This window comes from Macrobrachium nipponense, chromosome 5 (assembly GCF_015104395.2).
Source record: "Macrobrachium nipponense isolate FS-2020 chromosome 5, ASM1510439v2, whole genome shotgun sequence".
Lineage (NCBI taxonomy): Eukaryota > Metazoa > Arthropoda > Malacostraca > Decapoda > Palaemonidae > Macrobrachium > Macrobrachium nipponense.
The window spans coordinates 8,334,975-8,351,312 of NC_061107.1; the positions used below are offsets into that span (position 1 = coordinate 8,334,975).

Below are 16,338 nucleotides of genomic sequence, written 5' to 3' on the forward strand. Positions count from 1 at the left end.
AAAATCTTGCGGATATTGATGATGATTTTCATCTTCTATTGTGTCCGAGCTGAAATATTCACGACTTTCTCCGGGGAAGTTGTACAGGAATTATGTATGAAAATTCGTAAAGTAACTAAGTCTACGGGAATAACCAGCCTCGTTTAACGGCCAGAAACAGCTCTGTTTCAGGGAATCTCTTCTCACCCCCACCCCCTACAAAGGAGGGGTTTAGGTTGGATGAAACCCTGTTACAAACTATCTTAGGGGTCCCCACCATAACCCTGCCAAGTTTCATTCCCATCTGACCAGCCGTTTGGCCGTGATTGAATGACTGACAGACAGACAGACATTACGCCCACTATAGTATGATTGTTATTATTGTTGAGAAATTCACAGTTTCGTGAAAACAAATTGTTAAAAAATATCCACAATTAAATACTAAAAATATATTTCTATGTAAAAATATATAACAAAAACTTTCGAACACCGTTCTTCAGGTGTTCGAAAGTCTTTGTTATATATTTTTACATTGTTATTATTATTATTATTATTATTTTTTTTTTTTTTGCTCTTATCACAGACCCCCAATTCGACTGGGTGGTATTTATAGTGTGGGGTTCCGGGTTGCATCCTGCCTCCTTAGGAGTCCATCACTTTTCTTACTATGTGCGCCGTTTCTAGGATCACTCTCTTCTGCATGAGTCCTGGAGCTACTTCAGTCTCTAGTTTTTCTAGATTCCTTTTCAGGGATCTTGGGATCGTGCCTAGTGTTCCTATGATTATGGATACGATTTCCACTGGCATATCCCATATCCTTCTTATTTCTATTTTCAGATCTTGATACTTATCCATTTTTTCCCTCTCTTTCTCTTCAACTCTGGTGTCCCATGGTATTGCGACATCAATGAGTGATACTTTCTTCTTGACTTTGTCAATCAACGTCACGTCTGGTCTATTTGCACGTATCACCCTATCCGTTCTGATACCATAGTCCCAGAGGATCTTTGCCTGATCGTTTTCTATCACTCCCTCAGGTTGGTGCTCGTACCACTTATTACTGCAAGGTAGCTGATGTTTCTTGCACAGGCTCCAATGGAGGGCTTTTGCCAATGAATCATGCCTCTTTTTGTACTGGTTCTGTGCAAGTGCCGGACATTCGCTTGCTATGTGGTTTATGGTTTCATTTTTCGTATTGCACTTCCTACATATGGGAGAGATGTTATTTCCGTCTATCGTAATTTGAACATATCTGGTTCTTAGGGCCTGATCTTGTGCGCTGTTATCATTCCTTCAGTTTCCTTCTTTAGCTCTCCCCTCTGTAGCCATTGCCATGTGTCATCGCTGGCTAGTTCTTTAGTCTGTCTCATGTATTGTCCGTGCATTGGTTTGTTGTGCCATTCCTCTGTTCTGCTTGTCTTTCTCCTGTCTCTATATATTTCTGGGTCTTCGTCTAATTTTATCAGTCCTTCTTCCCATGCACTCCTGAGCTACTCGTCTTCACTGGTTTTCAGATATTGCCCCAGTGCTCTGTTCTCGATGTTGACGCAGTCCTCTATACTTAGTAGTCCTCTCCCTCCTTCCTTCCGTGTTATGTATAGTCTGTCCGCATTTGCTCTTGGGTGTTGTGCTTTGTGTATTGTCATATGTTTCCACGTTTTCTGGTCTATGCTGGGAAGTTCTGCCTTCGTCCATTCCACCATTCCTGCGCCTGTATCCAATTACTGGCACTGCCCATGTGTTTATGGCTTTTATCATATTTCCGGCGTTGAGTTTTGACTTGAGTATCGCCTTGAGTCTCTGCATATATTCTTTCCTGATCGTGTCCTTCATCTCTTGGTGTTTTATATCCCCTCCTTCCATTATTCCCAGGTATTTGTATCCAGTCTCATCTATGTGTTTGAAGTTATTATTATTATTATTATTATTATTATTATTATTATTATTATTATTATTATTATTATTATTATTATTATTATTATTATTATTATTATTATTTAGGAAGCAGGCCCTCTCCCAAGCATACTTTACTAAAAGTAATGGCTACTTCGACAGCGTTACGATTGTAGAGATTCTTCTCTATGTTTCGAATAGCGACTTTTTCAGCACTACTTAAACAGGCTGGTAGAGCGCCTATCAAATGCAGGGTCAAGATCGGTGTATATAAAGCTCCAATTCTGACCATAACATCATCCTCCCTTAAGCCATTCCACCCTTGGTAATGAGCATTCAAACAGTTGTTATTTTTTTTTAAATATTTATTTATTTATTCATTTTTCGTATTAGGTATCGTAAGAGTGCAGGCGGAAACTATAAAACTTACAATACTACGTCTCGTGATAACTTAAATATGGATAGTGTAGCCCGTAGAGTTTTTCACTCGATTAGTTATCCTTTTTATTGGTTCTCTTGTCTCATAACGTAAACTAAACTGCTTTTTATTATGTCACATCTTTAATTTTGAATCTCTAAATCTGCTGAATATGATCATAAGAACTCACACTTTTCTCATAAGAATAATGATTCTTTTTTTTTTCTGGTCGTCCATATCTGTAACGAGTATTCTTTTCTTGTTTTTTTTTTTACCTTATGTTTCGTGAGTTCTTCATGTCGGGGGATTGCTGCTATAGGATCCTTTATTAAAAATGGGTTTCAATCCCACCTGTTGCCATTGTCAACAACGTCATAATCAGCAGGAAATGTGTATGTAAGATAATACTGGAAAAGTTCTTTATAAAGCTATATTTTCTTGTGACGATAATAGTAATTAGGTGTCTGGATGCAGGTTCGGGTCCTGCTACCGAACATCAGGAGTATGGTGCTTCATATTTCTTGTACCTGGATCTAAGGCTTTGCAGTGACGAGCGTATCCAAAAGTGTGACGAGTTCGAGAAGTTAAGAGTTAAGAGGGTCTTGTAGTTATTACACCACACACACACACACATACACACACACACACACACACACACACACACACACATATATATATATATATATATATATATATATATATATATATATATATATATATATATAGTGTCCAGAAGGAGTCCACGATACTCAATTTAAAAGGCCAAGTTTATTGCATACGATACGTTTCGCACATACATCTCTGTGCATCATCAGCCTGTGAATAAAATACAAAGACATATTATAGACAATCATTTAAAATTACAAGGAGTTCACAATTTTAAAAAATAAAGTCTAACAAAGATTAAAAAGAGCAGTAAATAAAAAGAGAGACTACTAAAAACACCAACCGTCCATGATCAGAAGTGAAGATGGAATGAGTTACAAATTCCTCTACTCATCTGCAACCTCTTTCTCACAGTCAGTTCTAACCCAAATGGAATGGAATGCATTTAAGTATATCTTGACAACTACATTCTTTATACAGAATTAACTCATTTCTGATCATCTCATGGAAAAAAATAATTTCAAAATGTGACGGACGGATTGCTAGTTATTTGATGATTCAACTTTCTGGATTATCTTGAAAAGAAAGGAAGTTGGGGATGCTTTATTATGGTAAATATTTTTTATATATAATTTCATTAAAATCTGTAAAATATATATGCCTTGCTCTTCTTGACGCATTGACAAATGACGATAGAATTACGTCCAGAGGAAGAAGGACCATAAGGCACTATAGGATCTTTCACTCATGTTACTCTTAATGTTAGTGGAACAGACTTCTGTACAGCACGTCTGAAACGCATTGCGAAGAATCACAATACATATTAGCAATCAGATTCGCATTATCAGTAGGCGTGTGATCCTGTTTACTTTTGCTCGCCGTCAGAAACATCCATAATAAGACAAACCGACACTCAGTCCTAAGTTACTGCGACTACATGGAAACAGATATCAAAAGGCTATTCATTGGTCAACTCTGCTTTGAAGTAGTACTATATATTTTAGGGCTGTTGCCTTGTATAATAAGGCGGCCTATGAGGTAACGTTAGACTTGCGATAATCTTACGCTAAGTCGGTTGGTATTGCACTTCCATATTCATTGGAGTGTCTTGGGGTTTGCTGATAACTTACGAAGTCGGTATTATCTTCTTTGGTTATGACGACGATGTGTTAAACTCATGATGATTCGGTGATGAGGTGAGGTTCTAGTCGAAAACACGAAGTATAAAAATACTTATATTCTCTGTGATTACATGGTGAAGATCAAGTAGGATTGTACAGGTCTTCTAATGACGATAGCTTGATCGCTTCTGCCAATGATGATGGCTAATTCTATTCTCTCTACATGATAAAGCTTAGGTAAAGAGGTACAGGTCTGCCAATGATGATGGCTACCTCTATTCTGTCTACCATCTCGGTTACAAGTCATAAAGGAGCAGACAGTAGCTCGAACATACGAACATACAATCAGATGACATAGTTACATACGAACATACAATCAGATGACATAGTTACTAATCACGTAGGCCGCTTGAGCTATAGGTCACGGTGTTTGTCTCAAGCAGGAAGCTTGGACTAAAGTTTATAAACAGTTGAATGACTACAGGTGATGGCATGTCAACTTAGCCTACATACTTTATCGTCTCTGGTCTGATCACATTCCTGCAAGCAATCTGGTTGACCTCTTAATTTTAGTCTTTTATATATATGGACTAACATTCCATATTTTTATTATGTAAACACTTACATATATCTTGTGACGCAAATTACACAGTTGATTGATGCAGATGACAGCAATCTAATTGCTCTCTTTAATTTCATCATTACTAGAGCAATTGCCACAAACTGATATCAAATTTGTTCTCATGATGATCATAATACTCAGTCAGTAGAAGCAAGTGTCAGTTAATACAAATATGTCAGTCGTACCACATCACAGCATTGCTTACTTATTTTAGATGACTGTATACAACGATAAAATCTTATATCTTTTAGCTTTTATACGTTAGTTGCTTCTGTTGGTAGTTTATCAAGTGCATCGTTATCGTAAACGATCTCGCATCCCTGTAGAGATTCCAAGAAAGCAAGATTTGGATGAGCCGATATAGATTCTATTGTTAACATTGTTTTGGAAAAGGGAAAAATGAAGAAGAAGAGTCGCGTCATAATCAGCTGACTTGGTAAACAAATGGGCGGGAGACAAAGTCCATGTGAATCGCCCTGGAGGCTTCCTGTAGAACACTTGTATCGCATTTTCTATTTTTGTAACTGAGGAAAGCGCTAACTTCTGCCAAATGGCCTGGTGGAAGCTGAATGAATGACGAGTTTCATCAACACTACAGTAGGTAATGTGCTGTCGTGATAATTTGGTAAGTTCTAGCTCGCTTTACGTGTGCTTAGCCAAGTCAGGCTGGTTTTGGTTAACCGAAATACCTAGGTTCTGCTTCAGTACGAAATGGATTGAAGAACTGTTGAAATGTTTATTGTGAAATTGATGTGTCCAAGAAACATTAACTGTAATATGAATCTTACCTCAGCCAAATTGCATACGTAGCTAGGTAAGGCAAATGCTTTTTTTTTTTCTTGTGACTAGCCTCAGTACTAGGTAATAAGGGAACCATTATCTTTGCTCCAAATAATTCATTTGTATAGTTACCCATCCCCTTATATTGTATAGTTACCCATCCCCTTATATTGTATTTTAAATTGGGAACCCTAATTTAAAATAGGAATTAGTAGGTATTGGGTGGAGGAAAACCAAAAATGAATTCAGTACGCCCGTCAGAGAGGCTGGAAATTGATAAATTGCAATATACTACCTACCTAATCAGTTGAAAAGGGTCATAGCCTAATTCATGGGTATCAGAAGGGTAATTCTACGGAAATGCTGTGCAGGACATCATCTTTATACTACAATCCCCTCAGGAATGAACTTAACATAAAACATGAAAAATGTCTCAAAATTTAGCTACCTTTTTCTGCATTGTTAAGTCAAAAAATACTATTTGCCTTAATAGCTAAATTATATCTTTGCGCTGAGGTCTTTTATCGAATAGTAAACATCAACAATCTCCAAACTAATTTTAAATCAGGAATTGTAACAAGGACTTGACAGGGATGCATCCTAACCTAACCTAAGAGAAACTACCTAGTGTGCTGAGTCTTTAGCGTACTTGCTGGAGGGGATGAATCGCTCGCCTAACATGTCTTAAAGTGACCTCCCTAATGAGATGAAAGACACTAGGTCCTCAAGTGGTTGGGGCTCTGGACTTGATTCCTGTATTCCCGCAGGAAAAACTATCGAATTGACCATCATCAACCATTTCTGATATGAAATTTGGTGTGAACTTAATATTACATTATCTTAGTTGTACTGCACTAGCCCCTCTTTTCAATTAATATAGGGAGTAGCTTGATATATGATGTTAAATTTAATATCTCAAATCATGCTTTATAAGTAGTATAGTCTACTTTTAACGTCTGTACTTTCTGCTGGTTAGGTGAGACCCAGTGTCATGTTAATTTTGGCTAAGATAAGGAGGGGATGTATCCCAGGCCTACGGGCATAACTTTTAGACAAAGTTAACGGGGAGAAGCCCAATCTGGTTGATTAATTGATAGATAATTGCAATGTGGGGTCCAGTTTGGGTGAAGCTTTGTGTACAGGTATGATACAGTACCCTAGATTAGGTTAGGGAAGGTTAAGTGATGAACAATAGCCTATCCATGTCATTGTCATTGTCATATGTTCAGGAGGTTCTGAATGTTGTCATTTTTTGGTTTTTTAGTTTATTTTTTTTTATATATATATTATAAAATGAGTTAATTACATTAAGGAAATGGATATTGTATCATACAACAATTCACGTCTGCTCCATTTTTAATGGTTGTTTTTCTGCATATTTTAAGCTCGTAATAAATAAGTCATGAATTTTGTATTTTTTCTGTTATTATACAAGAAAATGATCCCATTTCATGTCAATAACACCCATATGTCAGTTTGACTCACTTTTGCTTATATTTCTCCATTTTGACGAACAGAAACTTAGATTATCCGTGGCCACTCCATTATATAATCTGGTCTATTGGCTTACTCTTAATACCCTTGAATGCTTACAAGAAGCATAAAGTGGGTTTCTTTTTGGTAGATAGACTAGGGTAGGATTTAATGTTGACTTTTATGATACAAAAAGCTGTGACAGACTTGAACATAACATAAGCACAGTGTGTGTGTGTGTGTGTGTGTGTGTGTGTGTGTGTGTGTGTGTATGTGTCTGGGGTATATCGAACTCTACCTCAAAGGGCTAAGTTGTATTACTTACAGAAGCATTAGGATATGTTTTTGTACATGAACTTCCCTGACAGATATATACTTAGCTATAGTCTCCGACGTTCCCGACAGAATTTCAAATCTCGCGGCACACGCGACAGGTAGGTCAGGTGGTCTACCTTACCCGCCGCTGGGTGGCGGATGTACGAACCACTCCCGTAAGCTTGTCAGATTTTTCTCTGTCGCGGGAACGATAACAACTGTTGTCGGTTCCTCTCGATAGTTTTTCGATTCTCGCTTGCCTGGAGTTAATTTGGACTTCTTTTGGTGACGTATTCGCTTTGTTTGGCTTGGCATACGCTGATTGTGGACCGGTTTGATTTTGAGTTTGATTTTCTTTAACGATGTCTGATCTAGAATCGGTAGTTAAAACTTCGGTGTTGTTTAGGGTTTGCGTGAATGAAGGATGTAAGGTGAGGTTGCCGAAAGCTTCGGTAGAGACCCCACCACCCCCCCCCACGGTTTGCATGAAATGCAGGAGGGGAATGATTGTGCGTTTGCTAACCCTTGTAGTGAATGTAAGGGATTGAATGAAGAAGAATATAAGGCTCTCTCTTCTTATGTTAGGAAGTTTGGAACGTGATAGAGTGCGTAAGGCTTCCTCTAGAAGTTCTAGCAGATCTAGAATGAGTGAGTTGGATGTGGATCCTAATAGTACTAACGTAGAATTAGAACCTTCTTCCCAAGTTGCAGCCCCGGCTCCCCGCACCGAAGCCGGAGATTCGCCTTCGGAGGCGGCAGCTCTGAAAGCCAAGAATCGTTCTGTGGATCAGAGATTCGTCAGTTGGGAAGGTAAGGAGGAGTGTTAGTGATCAGTGCAGTGTCCCCAGTGTTGTGGGGAGGGTGCGTCTGACCGGCTCCTTAGTGCCTCTAGGCCTAGACCTCTTCCAGACTCCCAGTTCCAGTGGAGTAGGAAACAGTCGAAAGCCGCAGGAGGGCTAGGGAGAGCCCCCACCGGTCAGGCGTCCCTCGGCAGATCCTGAAGTACGCTCCCAGGCTGCCTCGGATCGCTACAAGAAGGAGCTCCTACGCCAATGCTTCTCCTCTTCGTCGTCTCCCTCTCCGAAGAGAGGTTGGAACTCCCCGGATGCGTCGCGCCCTGTTGAAGAGGGCTTGGAAGGCTCCCTGCAGTCCTTTGGCTTCTAGTCCGGAGGTTTTCCGGAAGAATCGCGGTGGAGGCGAAGAAACACAAGAAATCCTGTGATCGTTCTTCTTCTCGCGCTCCGCGCTCGGCGCCTGCTTCCGAGGAAGAATTAGAAGATTCTCCTACGAGAGTACTCGCGGGACTTCAAGCTCAGATCACGGCGCTAGCAGACTCTCTAGCAGTTAGATCACGTAGGAAGAAGGACGTTTCTCTTCCGATCAAGAGATCTAGGCGCCGCTCTTCAGAGGATCGTTCTCCTTCATATGGGGAGGTTTCGTATGAAGGTGGGGGCTCGCGTGAGCGCCCTCGCTCGCGGGAGCGCCCTCACTCGCGTGAGCGCCCTCGCTCGCCTGGCTCTCTTTCAATTTCAAGGCGCCAAACATCGGTAGGACGCTCTATGGAGAAAGAAGTTTTTTCTCCAGATTGGATTCCCGCTTCCGGTAAGCGCACTGCACCTGCTCATCACGCGATTCTTCAACTCCCTCGCGTGAGACTTCTCCTCAGCAGCCTCAAGATTATAGAAGGCGCCCTTATACAAGTAGGCGTTCTTCTTCCAGATGTCCAACCCTCTCCTCGAGTATCGGATCGTGACTTCTCTCCTGACAGGCATCTAGAGTCTGGTAGGAGTCGTGTGCATGATAGACGGCTACTGTTAGCCGCTCCCCGCAAGGTAGGCGCCAAGAGCCTACTGCACATAGCTCTCCTAGTAAGGCGCTCGTCTCTTTTAAGCGTCATACTCCTGATTATTCTCCTAAGGGCAGACAACAAGAGTCTTTTCAAGCGCCCTTCTCCGTGTAGGGGCGCTCTCATCCCGCTTCTAGGCACACTTCTCCTGACCGTTTGTCTCTTGGTAGGCACCAGGAATCCCGGAAGCGCCCTTCTCCAAGTAGGCGCTCGTTTAGTTTTTGAAGCGCCCTTCTCCTGACTGTTTACCCTCTTGTTAGACGTCAAGAGTCTCGTCAAGCAGCCTTCTCCTAGTAGGCGCATTTCGCCTTCCAGTCGAACTTCCGTTGATCGTACGCAACTGGACAGGTATGGAGAGCCGCGCAAGCGCTCTGCTCTCGATAGGCGCTCTTCTCCTGGCAGCCGCTCGCCCCAGGATAGGTGCATAGAGTATAGTAGGCGCTCGCCCTCCTCGTAAGCGCCCCTGCGGATGTTTCCGAGAATTCTCGGAGTAGGAGCCCTACCTCTCCTTCGGCTGAGATTCCGTATACCTCGAAGAGGGAGTCTCATCGTATACTTCCCAGATCTTCTCATCGCTTCTCCAGTGGATGTGAACCTATTTCTAAGAGAGGGCGTTCTCCAACCTCTCGCTCAACTCCATGCTAGTGGATCCTTCGTCACCTAAGGATCTTCCGCGCTCGCATCGACAAGAACGTCCTAGAATGGTTCGGATGAGGAACCGAACACTTCTGCTGCTGTCTCTTCTTACAAGAAGCTTACAGAGCTACTTTTACAAGTTTTTGGGGACTTCCCTTACGCCTACGGCTCCTCCTTCTCCTCACTCACTTTTTTCAACGGCGAAGACAGCGAAGAGTTCTTCTTGTGTGAGGATGAGCCAACTCTTTCTATGAAGAAGGCACTGAGGAGTTTTGGTTCCTGGATGGCTTCCAAAGAAGAAGCGGGGAAAACGATGTTCGCTTTTCCTCCTTCGAAGTTATCAGGACGCGCTGGTTTCTGTACGAAACAGGAGAGCCCTTAGGATTGGGTCTACCGTCTTCGGCTGATTCGGATTTTTCGGCACTGGTAGATTCGACAAGGAGAACTGCCCTTAACTCTGCTAAGACGACTTGGGGCAATGAACGAATTGGATCATTTGCTCAAAGGTATGTTTAGAGTGCTAGAAGTATTTAACTTCCTTGATTGGTCGTTGGGAGTCCTAGCCAAGAAAATTGATGAAGTGCCAGAGTCAATTTCACCAGATGATCTTATGTGTGTTTTGTCTTGTATGGACAAGTCAGTAAGAGACGGAGCTAGTGAAATCGCCTCCCATTTATGGGGCCGGCATCGTGAAGAAGAGGTCGGTTTACTGTTCCTTCTTAACGAAGTCGGTCTCCCATGCTCAGAGGTCTTCTTTGCTGTTTGCTCCTCTGTCTACTCAGTTGTTCCCGAAACATCGAGTGCAGGACATTTCGAGGTCACTTTCGGCCAAAGCCCACCCAGGACCTTTTGGCACAGTCGGCAAGAAAACCTCGCCCTTCCTTTCCTACCAAGGCTAAGAACAAGGAAAAGGCAAGTGTTCGAGAACCCTTTCGAGGGGCATCTTCATCAAGAACCTCTACGTTTAGAGGTCGTAGACCTTCAAGAAGGGGTAAGACTTTCGCCAAGTCTGTTAAAGCCCCCAAATAACTTGCAAGTCCTTCAAACAACGGTGGGGGGCGCCAGACTCTTAGATGTTTGCAGAAAGTCTGGGCCCAAAAAGGGGCGGATCCTTGGACCCTTTCTATTTTGAGGAGAGGTTACCTCATCCCTTTCGTCGAAAAGACCTCCCTTGACGACCCATCCCAAGGGAACTGACGGCCAGGTACAGAGACCCATCATGAAATCAAGCTCTCATCTAGCAGTAGATCAGATGCTGGAGAAGGGGGCTATCGAACTAGTGACAGACCATCATTCATCGGGCTTCTACAACCGCCTTTTTCCTAGTTCCGAAGTCCTCAGGGGGATGGAGACCGGTGTTGGATGTAAGCGCCCTGAACTTCTTCGTAGAAAAGAAGAAGTTCACGATGGAAACGCCTTCATCAGTGCTGGCAGCGCTTCGTCCAGGGGACTGGATGGTTTCCTTGGATTTTCAGGACGCTTACTTCCACGTACCGATCCATCCTTCCTCGAGGAAGTTTCTCAGATTCATGATGGGGGGGAAAATTTTTCAGTTCAGGGCTCTGTGTTTCGGCCTCTCGACGGCCCCTCAAGTGTTCACGGGGATTTTGAGGAATGTGGCTCAATGGCTTCATTGAAAGGGGTGAGGATATCCATGTACCTCGACGATTGGCTAATAAGGGCCAATTCAGAGATCGTTGTTGTTTGAAGGACTTACAAGTAACTTTAGAATTGACGAAGGCTTTGGGACTTCTCGTCAATTTCAAGAAGTCATCACTAATTCCGAGCAAGAGTGTGTGTATCTCGGGATACAGATGAACTCTCTGAGTTTTCGGGCTTTCCCTCGCAGGAAAGGATAGCCCGAGGATTCGAGAGAGTAACAACCTTCTTAGGGAAAGAAGTATGCACAGTGAGGGAGTGGATGAGTCTGCTGGGGACAACTCTCCTCTCTGGAGCAATTCGTTTCCCTATGGAAGATTGCACCTGAGACCGCTCCAATTCTTTCTTCATCGGAATTGGAGTCGTCGTTCTCAGGATTTGACGTTCTCCCTGTCTTGTCCCTTTATCCCAGGACATCAAGAAACATCTCTTATGGTGGACAGATCCCAACCTCTTTGCGAAGGGACTGTCTCTTCAATCACAGACCCCCAACCTGGTGTTGTTCTCCGACGCGTCGGACATGGGGTGGGGTGCAACTCTGGGAACCAACGAAGTGTCAGGTACCTGGGTGGGGGAGCCAGGTAGCCTGGCACATCAACAGAAAGGAGTTGATGGCTGTGTGGTTGGCTCTGAAGGCTTTCGAGCCCAAAGTCAGAAGATCGGTAGTGCAGGTCAACGCGGACAACACTACAGCTCTGGCATACATCAGGAAACTGGGGGGGGGGGACGCATTCCTTCTCCCTGTACGAGACAGCAAGAGCTTCTCTTCTGTGGGCAGAAGAAAGAGGAATCAAGCTTCTCACCAGGTTCGTGCAGGGAGAAAGGAAATGTAAGAGCAGATCTCCTCAGCAGGAAAGATCAGGTCCTTCCCACAGAGTGGACCCTTCATCTGGATGTATGCCAGAGCCTGTGGAAGTTATGGGCAGGCCACACCATAAGACCTCTTTGCCACGTCAAAGAACAAGGGCTGGATCCTTACTGCTCTCCGATATCGGATCCAGAGGCAGTAGCAATAGATGCTCTTCTTCTAGACTGGAACGGACTCGACGTCTACGCGTTTCCCCCCTTCAAGATCCTGGGGCTAACTATCAAGAAGTTCGTAGAGTCCGATTCAACGAGAATGACCTTAATCGCTCCCTTTTGGCCGGCCCAAGAATGGTTCACAGAGGTACTGGAATGGTTGGTGGACCTTCCAAGATCGCTCCCTGCTAGGAGGCGATCTACTCAGACAACCCCACTTCGACAGGTACCACAAAAATCTCCAACGCTCTCAGTCTGACTGGTTTCAGACTGTCCAAAGTTTGGTCAGAGCGAAAGGCTTTTCAGCAGCAGCTGCTAAAGCAATCGCAAGACGAGGAGACCTTTCCACCTTGCGTGTACCAGTCAAAGTGGGATGTCTTCAGACGTTGGTGCAAGAGGAAGAACATTTCCTCTTCCAGTACCTCTGTGACCCAAATTGCGGATTTCCTTATTTTCCTCAAGAAGAATGTCATCTGGTTGTGTCAACTATTAAGGGATACCGCAGTATGTTGGCGGCGGTATTTCGGCATAGAGGCTTAAATATATCCGATGATAAGGACCTGCAGATCTTATTAGATCATTTGAAACCATTAAGCGTCCTCATGTATACCGAACTGGAATCTAGACGTAGTCCTACAATTCCTTGGATCGTCTAGATTCGAACCTCCTGGCTTAGCCTCTTTCAAGGACTTGACGAAGAAGGCTATCTTCCTTTTGGCCCTAGCTACAGCTAAAAGAGTGAGTGAGCTCCAAGCTATTGAGGGCAATGTAGGGTTTAAGGAAGATTCTATGGTATGTTCATTTCTTCCAAGTTTCCTTGCAAAGAATGAAAAACCCATCAACGCCTTGGCCCAGGAGCTTTGAAGTTCGTAGTTTATCTTTTCTAGTAGGGGAAGAGCCTGAAAGAACTCTTTGCCCTATGAGAATTATTTGAAGTATTTTCCAATTAAGAGGAAGGAACAACTTAAGGCTAATCAGATGTACTTTGGTGCTCCGTAAAGGACCCCACTCGGCCCCCAATGTCGAAGAATGCTCTTTCCTTTTTTTCTGAGAAGCCTTATTACAGAGGCACATGTTGCCTGTAAGAAGATCAGTTTAGACTACTGAAAGTGAAAGCTCACGAGGTGAGAGCCATCGCAACTTCGCTTGCATTCAAAAAAATATGTCTGTGCGGAACTTGATGGAGGCGACTTTTTGGAGATGCCAATACGGTTTTCGCAAACCACTACCTACGTGATGTAAAAATACATATGATAAATGCTTCGCCTTGGGTCCTTTCGTATCGGCGGATTCGGTGCTGGGGCAGGGAGCTGAAACTTATCCTGTGTAAATTTTTTATATGTTACCCTATATTTTATATTGTTGTTTTTGTTGTCTGAAAGAGGTTGCAGGAGGCACCTCTTTTTGTCGTAATATTTAACCCTTTGTATTTGGTTAGGTGGTCTGGTGGGTTTTGGCTCCTTGCAGAGGTAGTGGTAAGGATCTGTTAGGTAAGCGGACAAGGTCCCTCTAACAGCATCCGACTTGGATTCTACCACAATAGGGGACACATATCCAGTGGTAGATCCGAGAGTCTTTCAGCATCAGGTCACGTCTAGCTGTAGCTCTCCAGGCAATGCAGACTCAGAGATAGTATCTATGAAGTCTGCATCCTGAAAAGGTGAGAACCAAGGTTTTTATATCCTACAACATTAGTTGTTTCCCATCTTACCTGTATTATTGAGCTGTCTCTTACCCTCCACCAAGGGTGCCAATCAGCTAAGTATATATCTGTCAGGGAAGTTCATGTACAAAATGATATTGTTAAACTACAATAAAGTTTTGTACATACTTTACCTGGCAGATATATACGATTAATGCCCCAGGCCAGCCTCCCCTCAGGAGACAGGTGGAAGAGAAAAATCTGACAAGCTTACGGGAGTGGTTCGTACATCCGCCACCCAGCGGCGGGTAAGGTAGACACCTGACCTACCTGTCGCGTGTGCCGCGAGATTTGAAATTCTGTCGGGAACGTCGGAGACTATAGCTAAGTATATATCTGCCAGGTAAGTATGTACAAAACTTTATTGTAGTTTAACAATATCATTTCACACATCAATGTAAGGTATATGTTAATGTAGGCTTTTAAAACAAAATTGTGTGACAGACTTTAACATAAAAATTTGACAGTTAGAGAGAGAAATGACAAAAGCAATGATAAAAAAAACAAGAAATAGTATTTTAACACAAATGTGAACAGTTGTGTTTACAGGAAGTTACTGACTAAGCTATTGAGTCATTATTGAAAGATTGATTTTTTATTATGTATAACTATTTGTAGTGTTTTTTGTTAGATGTATTGAATACATTATGATATATTTGTGAAGGCGCTTTTTTAAATAGTTGCCCTAGTGGTGGAGTTGTGAAAAGGAGAGATCTCAGCTCATGAATGCCTACAGTTTATTAAGTTCCCTGGGGCACATATTTTCGCACTTTACCTTGGGATGTATTTTTTGTTTCGTTTATGTTTTTGCAAAGAGACCTCATATTATGAGTTACTGATGCCTTGGTATGTTAAGAATATTATCTGTAGGAGCAGTATGTTATTTTTTTTCCAAGTCTGTAGTAATCAAAGATTTTTCTTTAGATAAATGTTGCCTTGGTAATGCAGTAAATCTTCCACTTGTATGTGATTAGATTTAGATTTTATGTTGTATACTCTGCTCTTATCCTATCATTTGATTTACTTAGTGAATATCAGTAAGTGGCAGTTTCACCAACTATGACTTCCATTCATCCAGAATTTTTTTGTGAGTACCTAGGGTTTGTCTGGATACAATTTCACTTTTTTCTTAATTACTTGTTTTATTCATGTAATAACTTTATATTGCTTTTGAATTGAAAGCATAAGCTACGTGGTCAGTTAAAAATTAGGACTTATTATCTAACTGGTGTCCTTAAGAGATGATAAGTAAACATTAGCCAACAAGGAATATATTTGAATATATTTCATCAACTTGCACTTTGATGCATGAATAGTCATTAAAGAAAACTATTTTGTTTTATACATTACTGCTATTATACATATCACCAACCAGGAAATCTATGCTATCAATTGGATGATGGATCTACTGTAGTGATAGTGTAATGTACAATGCAGTGTAGATATCATATGGTATTGTGGTATTGTTTGTTAGCATATTGATTACATACATTGGTGCTGTGATCGTACTCATTAGATGAGGGTTCATTGACAACTGTGCTGAGAAGTGGAATTCAGATTCTGAGTATGGAATACTTTGTGTAATGTCTGCTGAACTGTGTTGACTCTGTTAAAGGTAAGACTGTAGATATCAATATGATTGCGTTCATTTCTTGTTGATATTTGATGGTTGTGTAAAAAAAAAAAAAAAAGTAGAAAGGCTGTATAAATTAATTTTGTGGTAATATAATACTAATTGTAAGTAAAGAATGTCAGACCTCTGGCCTGTGATTTTTAATTGCTAATGTGATATGGTGGCAGTTAGTCATAATGGGATTGCAAAGGGCTGTTACACTGGATGGCAGAAATGAAAGAGGAATGAAAGGCTGAGAAATTTAGCAGATTGATATGATACATATGGACAGGAAAAGGAGAAAAGAAAACTAGCAGACAAGTGGAAAGGGAGAAAAGAAAAATAAAAAATAGAAGATAAAAGGGGAGAAGGGAAAGAAGAAGTAGTAATATGGAAAAAAGGGAGGTGGGGGAAGAAGGAAGATTGGAATGGAGTATGAGGAAAAATAAAGTTAGGTTGAAGGAAGATAAGGAAGAGGTAGGGAATAAAATGGAGACAGGAAGGGAGATGGAAAAATCACACTTGATAAGTCAAGCCTTGGAAAATAAGGAAGTTTGTTTGTATCTGCTAAGATGACCTTTGGCAGACTGTATTTTATTTTCTCAGATTTTGGAAGATGGTAGTTCCTACTGAAGTACAATTGTTTTTATTAAGAT

The 16,338-nt window shown here is 41.9% G+C and overlaps 1 protein-coding gene across 1 annotated transcript in view; it reads left to right on the forward strand.

Annotated features, from left to right (window-relative positions):
- The first annotated feature begins 5,045 nt into the window (after window positions 1-5,045).
- Window positions 5,046-16,338, forward strand: part of LOC135215180 (heparan-alpha-glucosaminide N-acetyltransferase-like) — a 123,708-nt gene continuing 112,415 nt past the window's right edge. Inside the window, exon 1 of the mRNA XM_064249655.1 lies at window positions 5,046-5,236. Within this exon, the coding sequence (XP_064105725.1) occupies window positions 5,209-5,236 (28 nt within the window). The 5' untranslated portion in view covers window positions 5,046-5,208. The remainder of the gene's footprint in view (window positions 5,237-16,338) is intronic.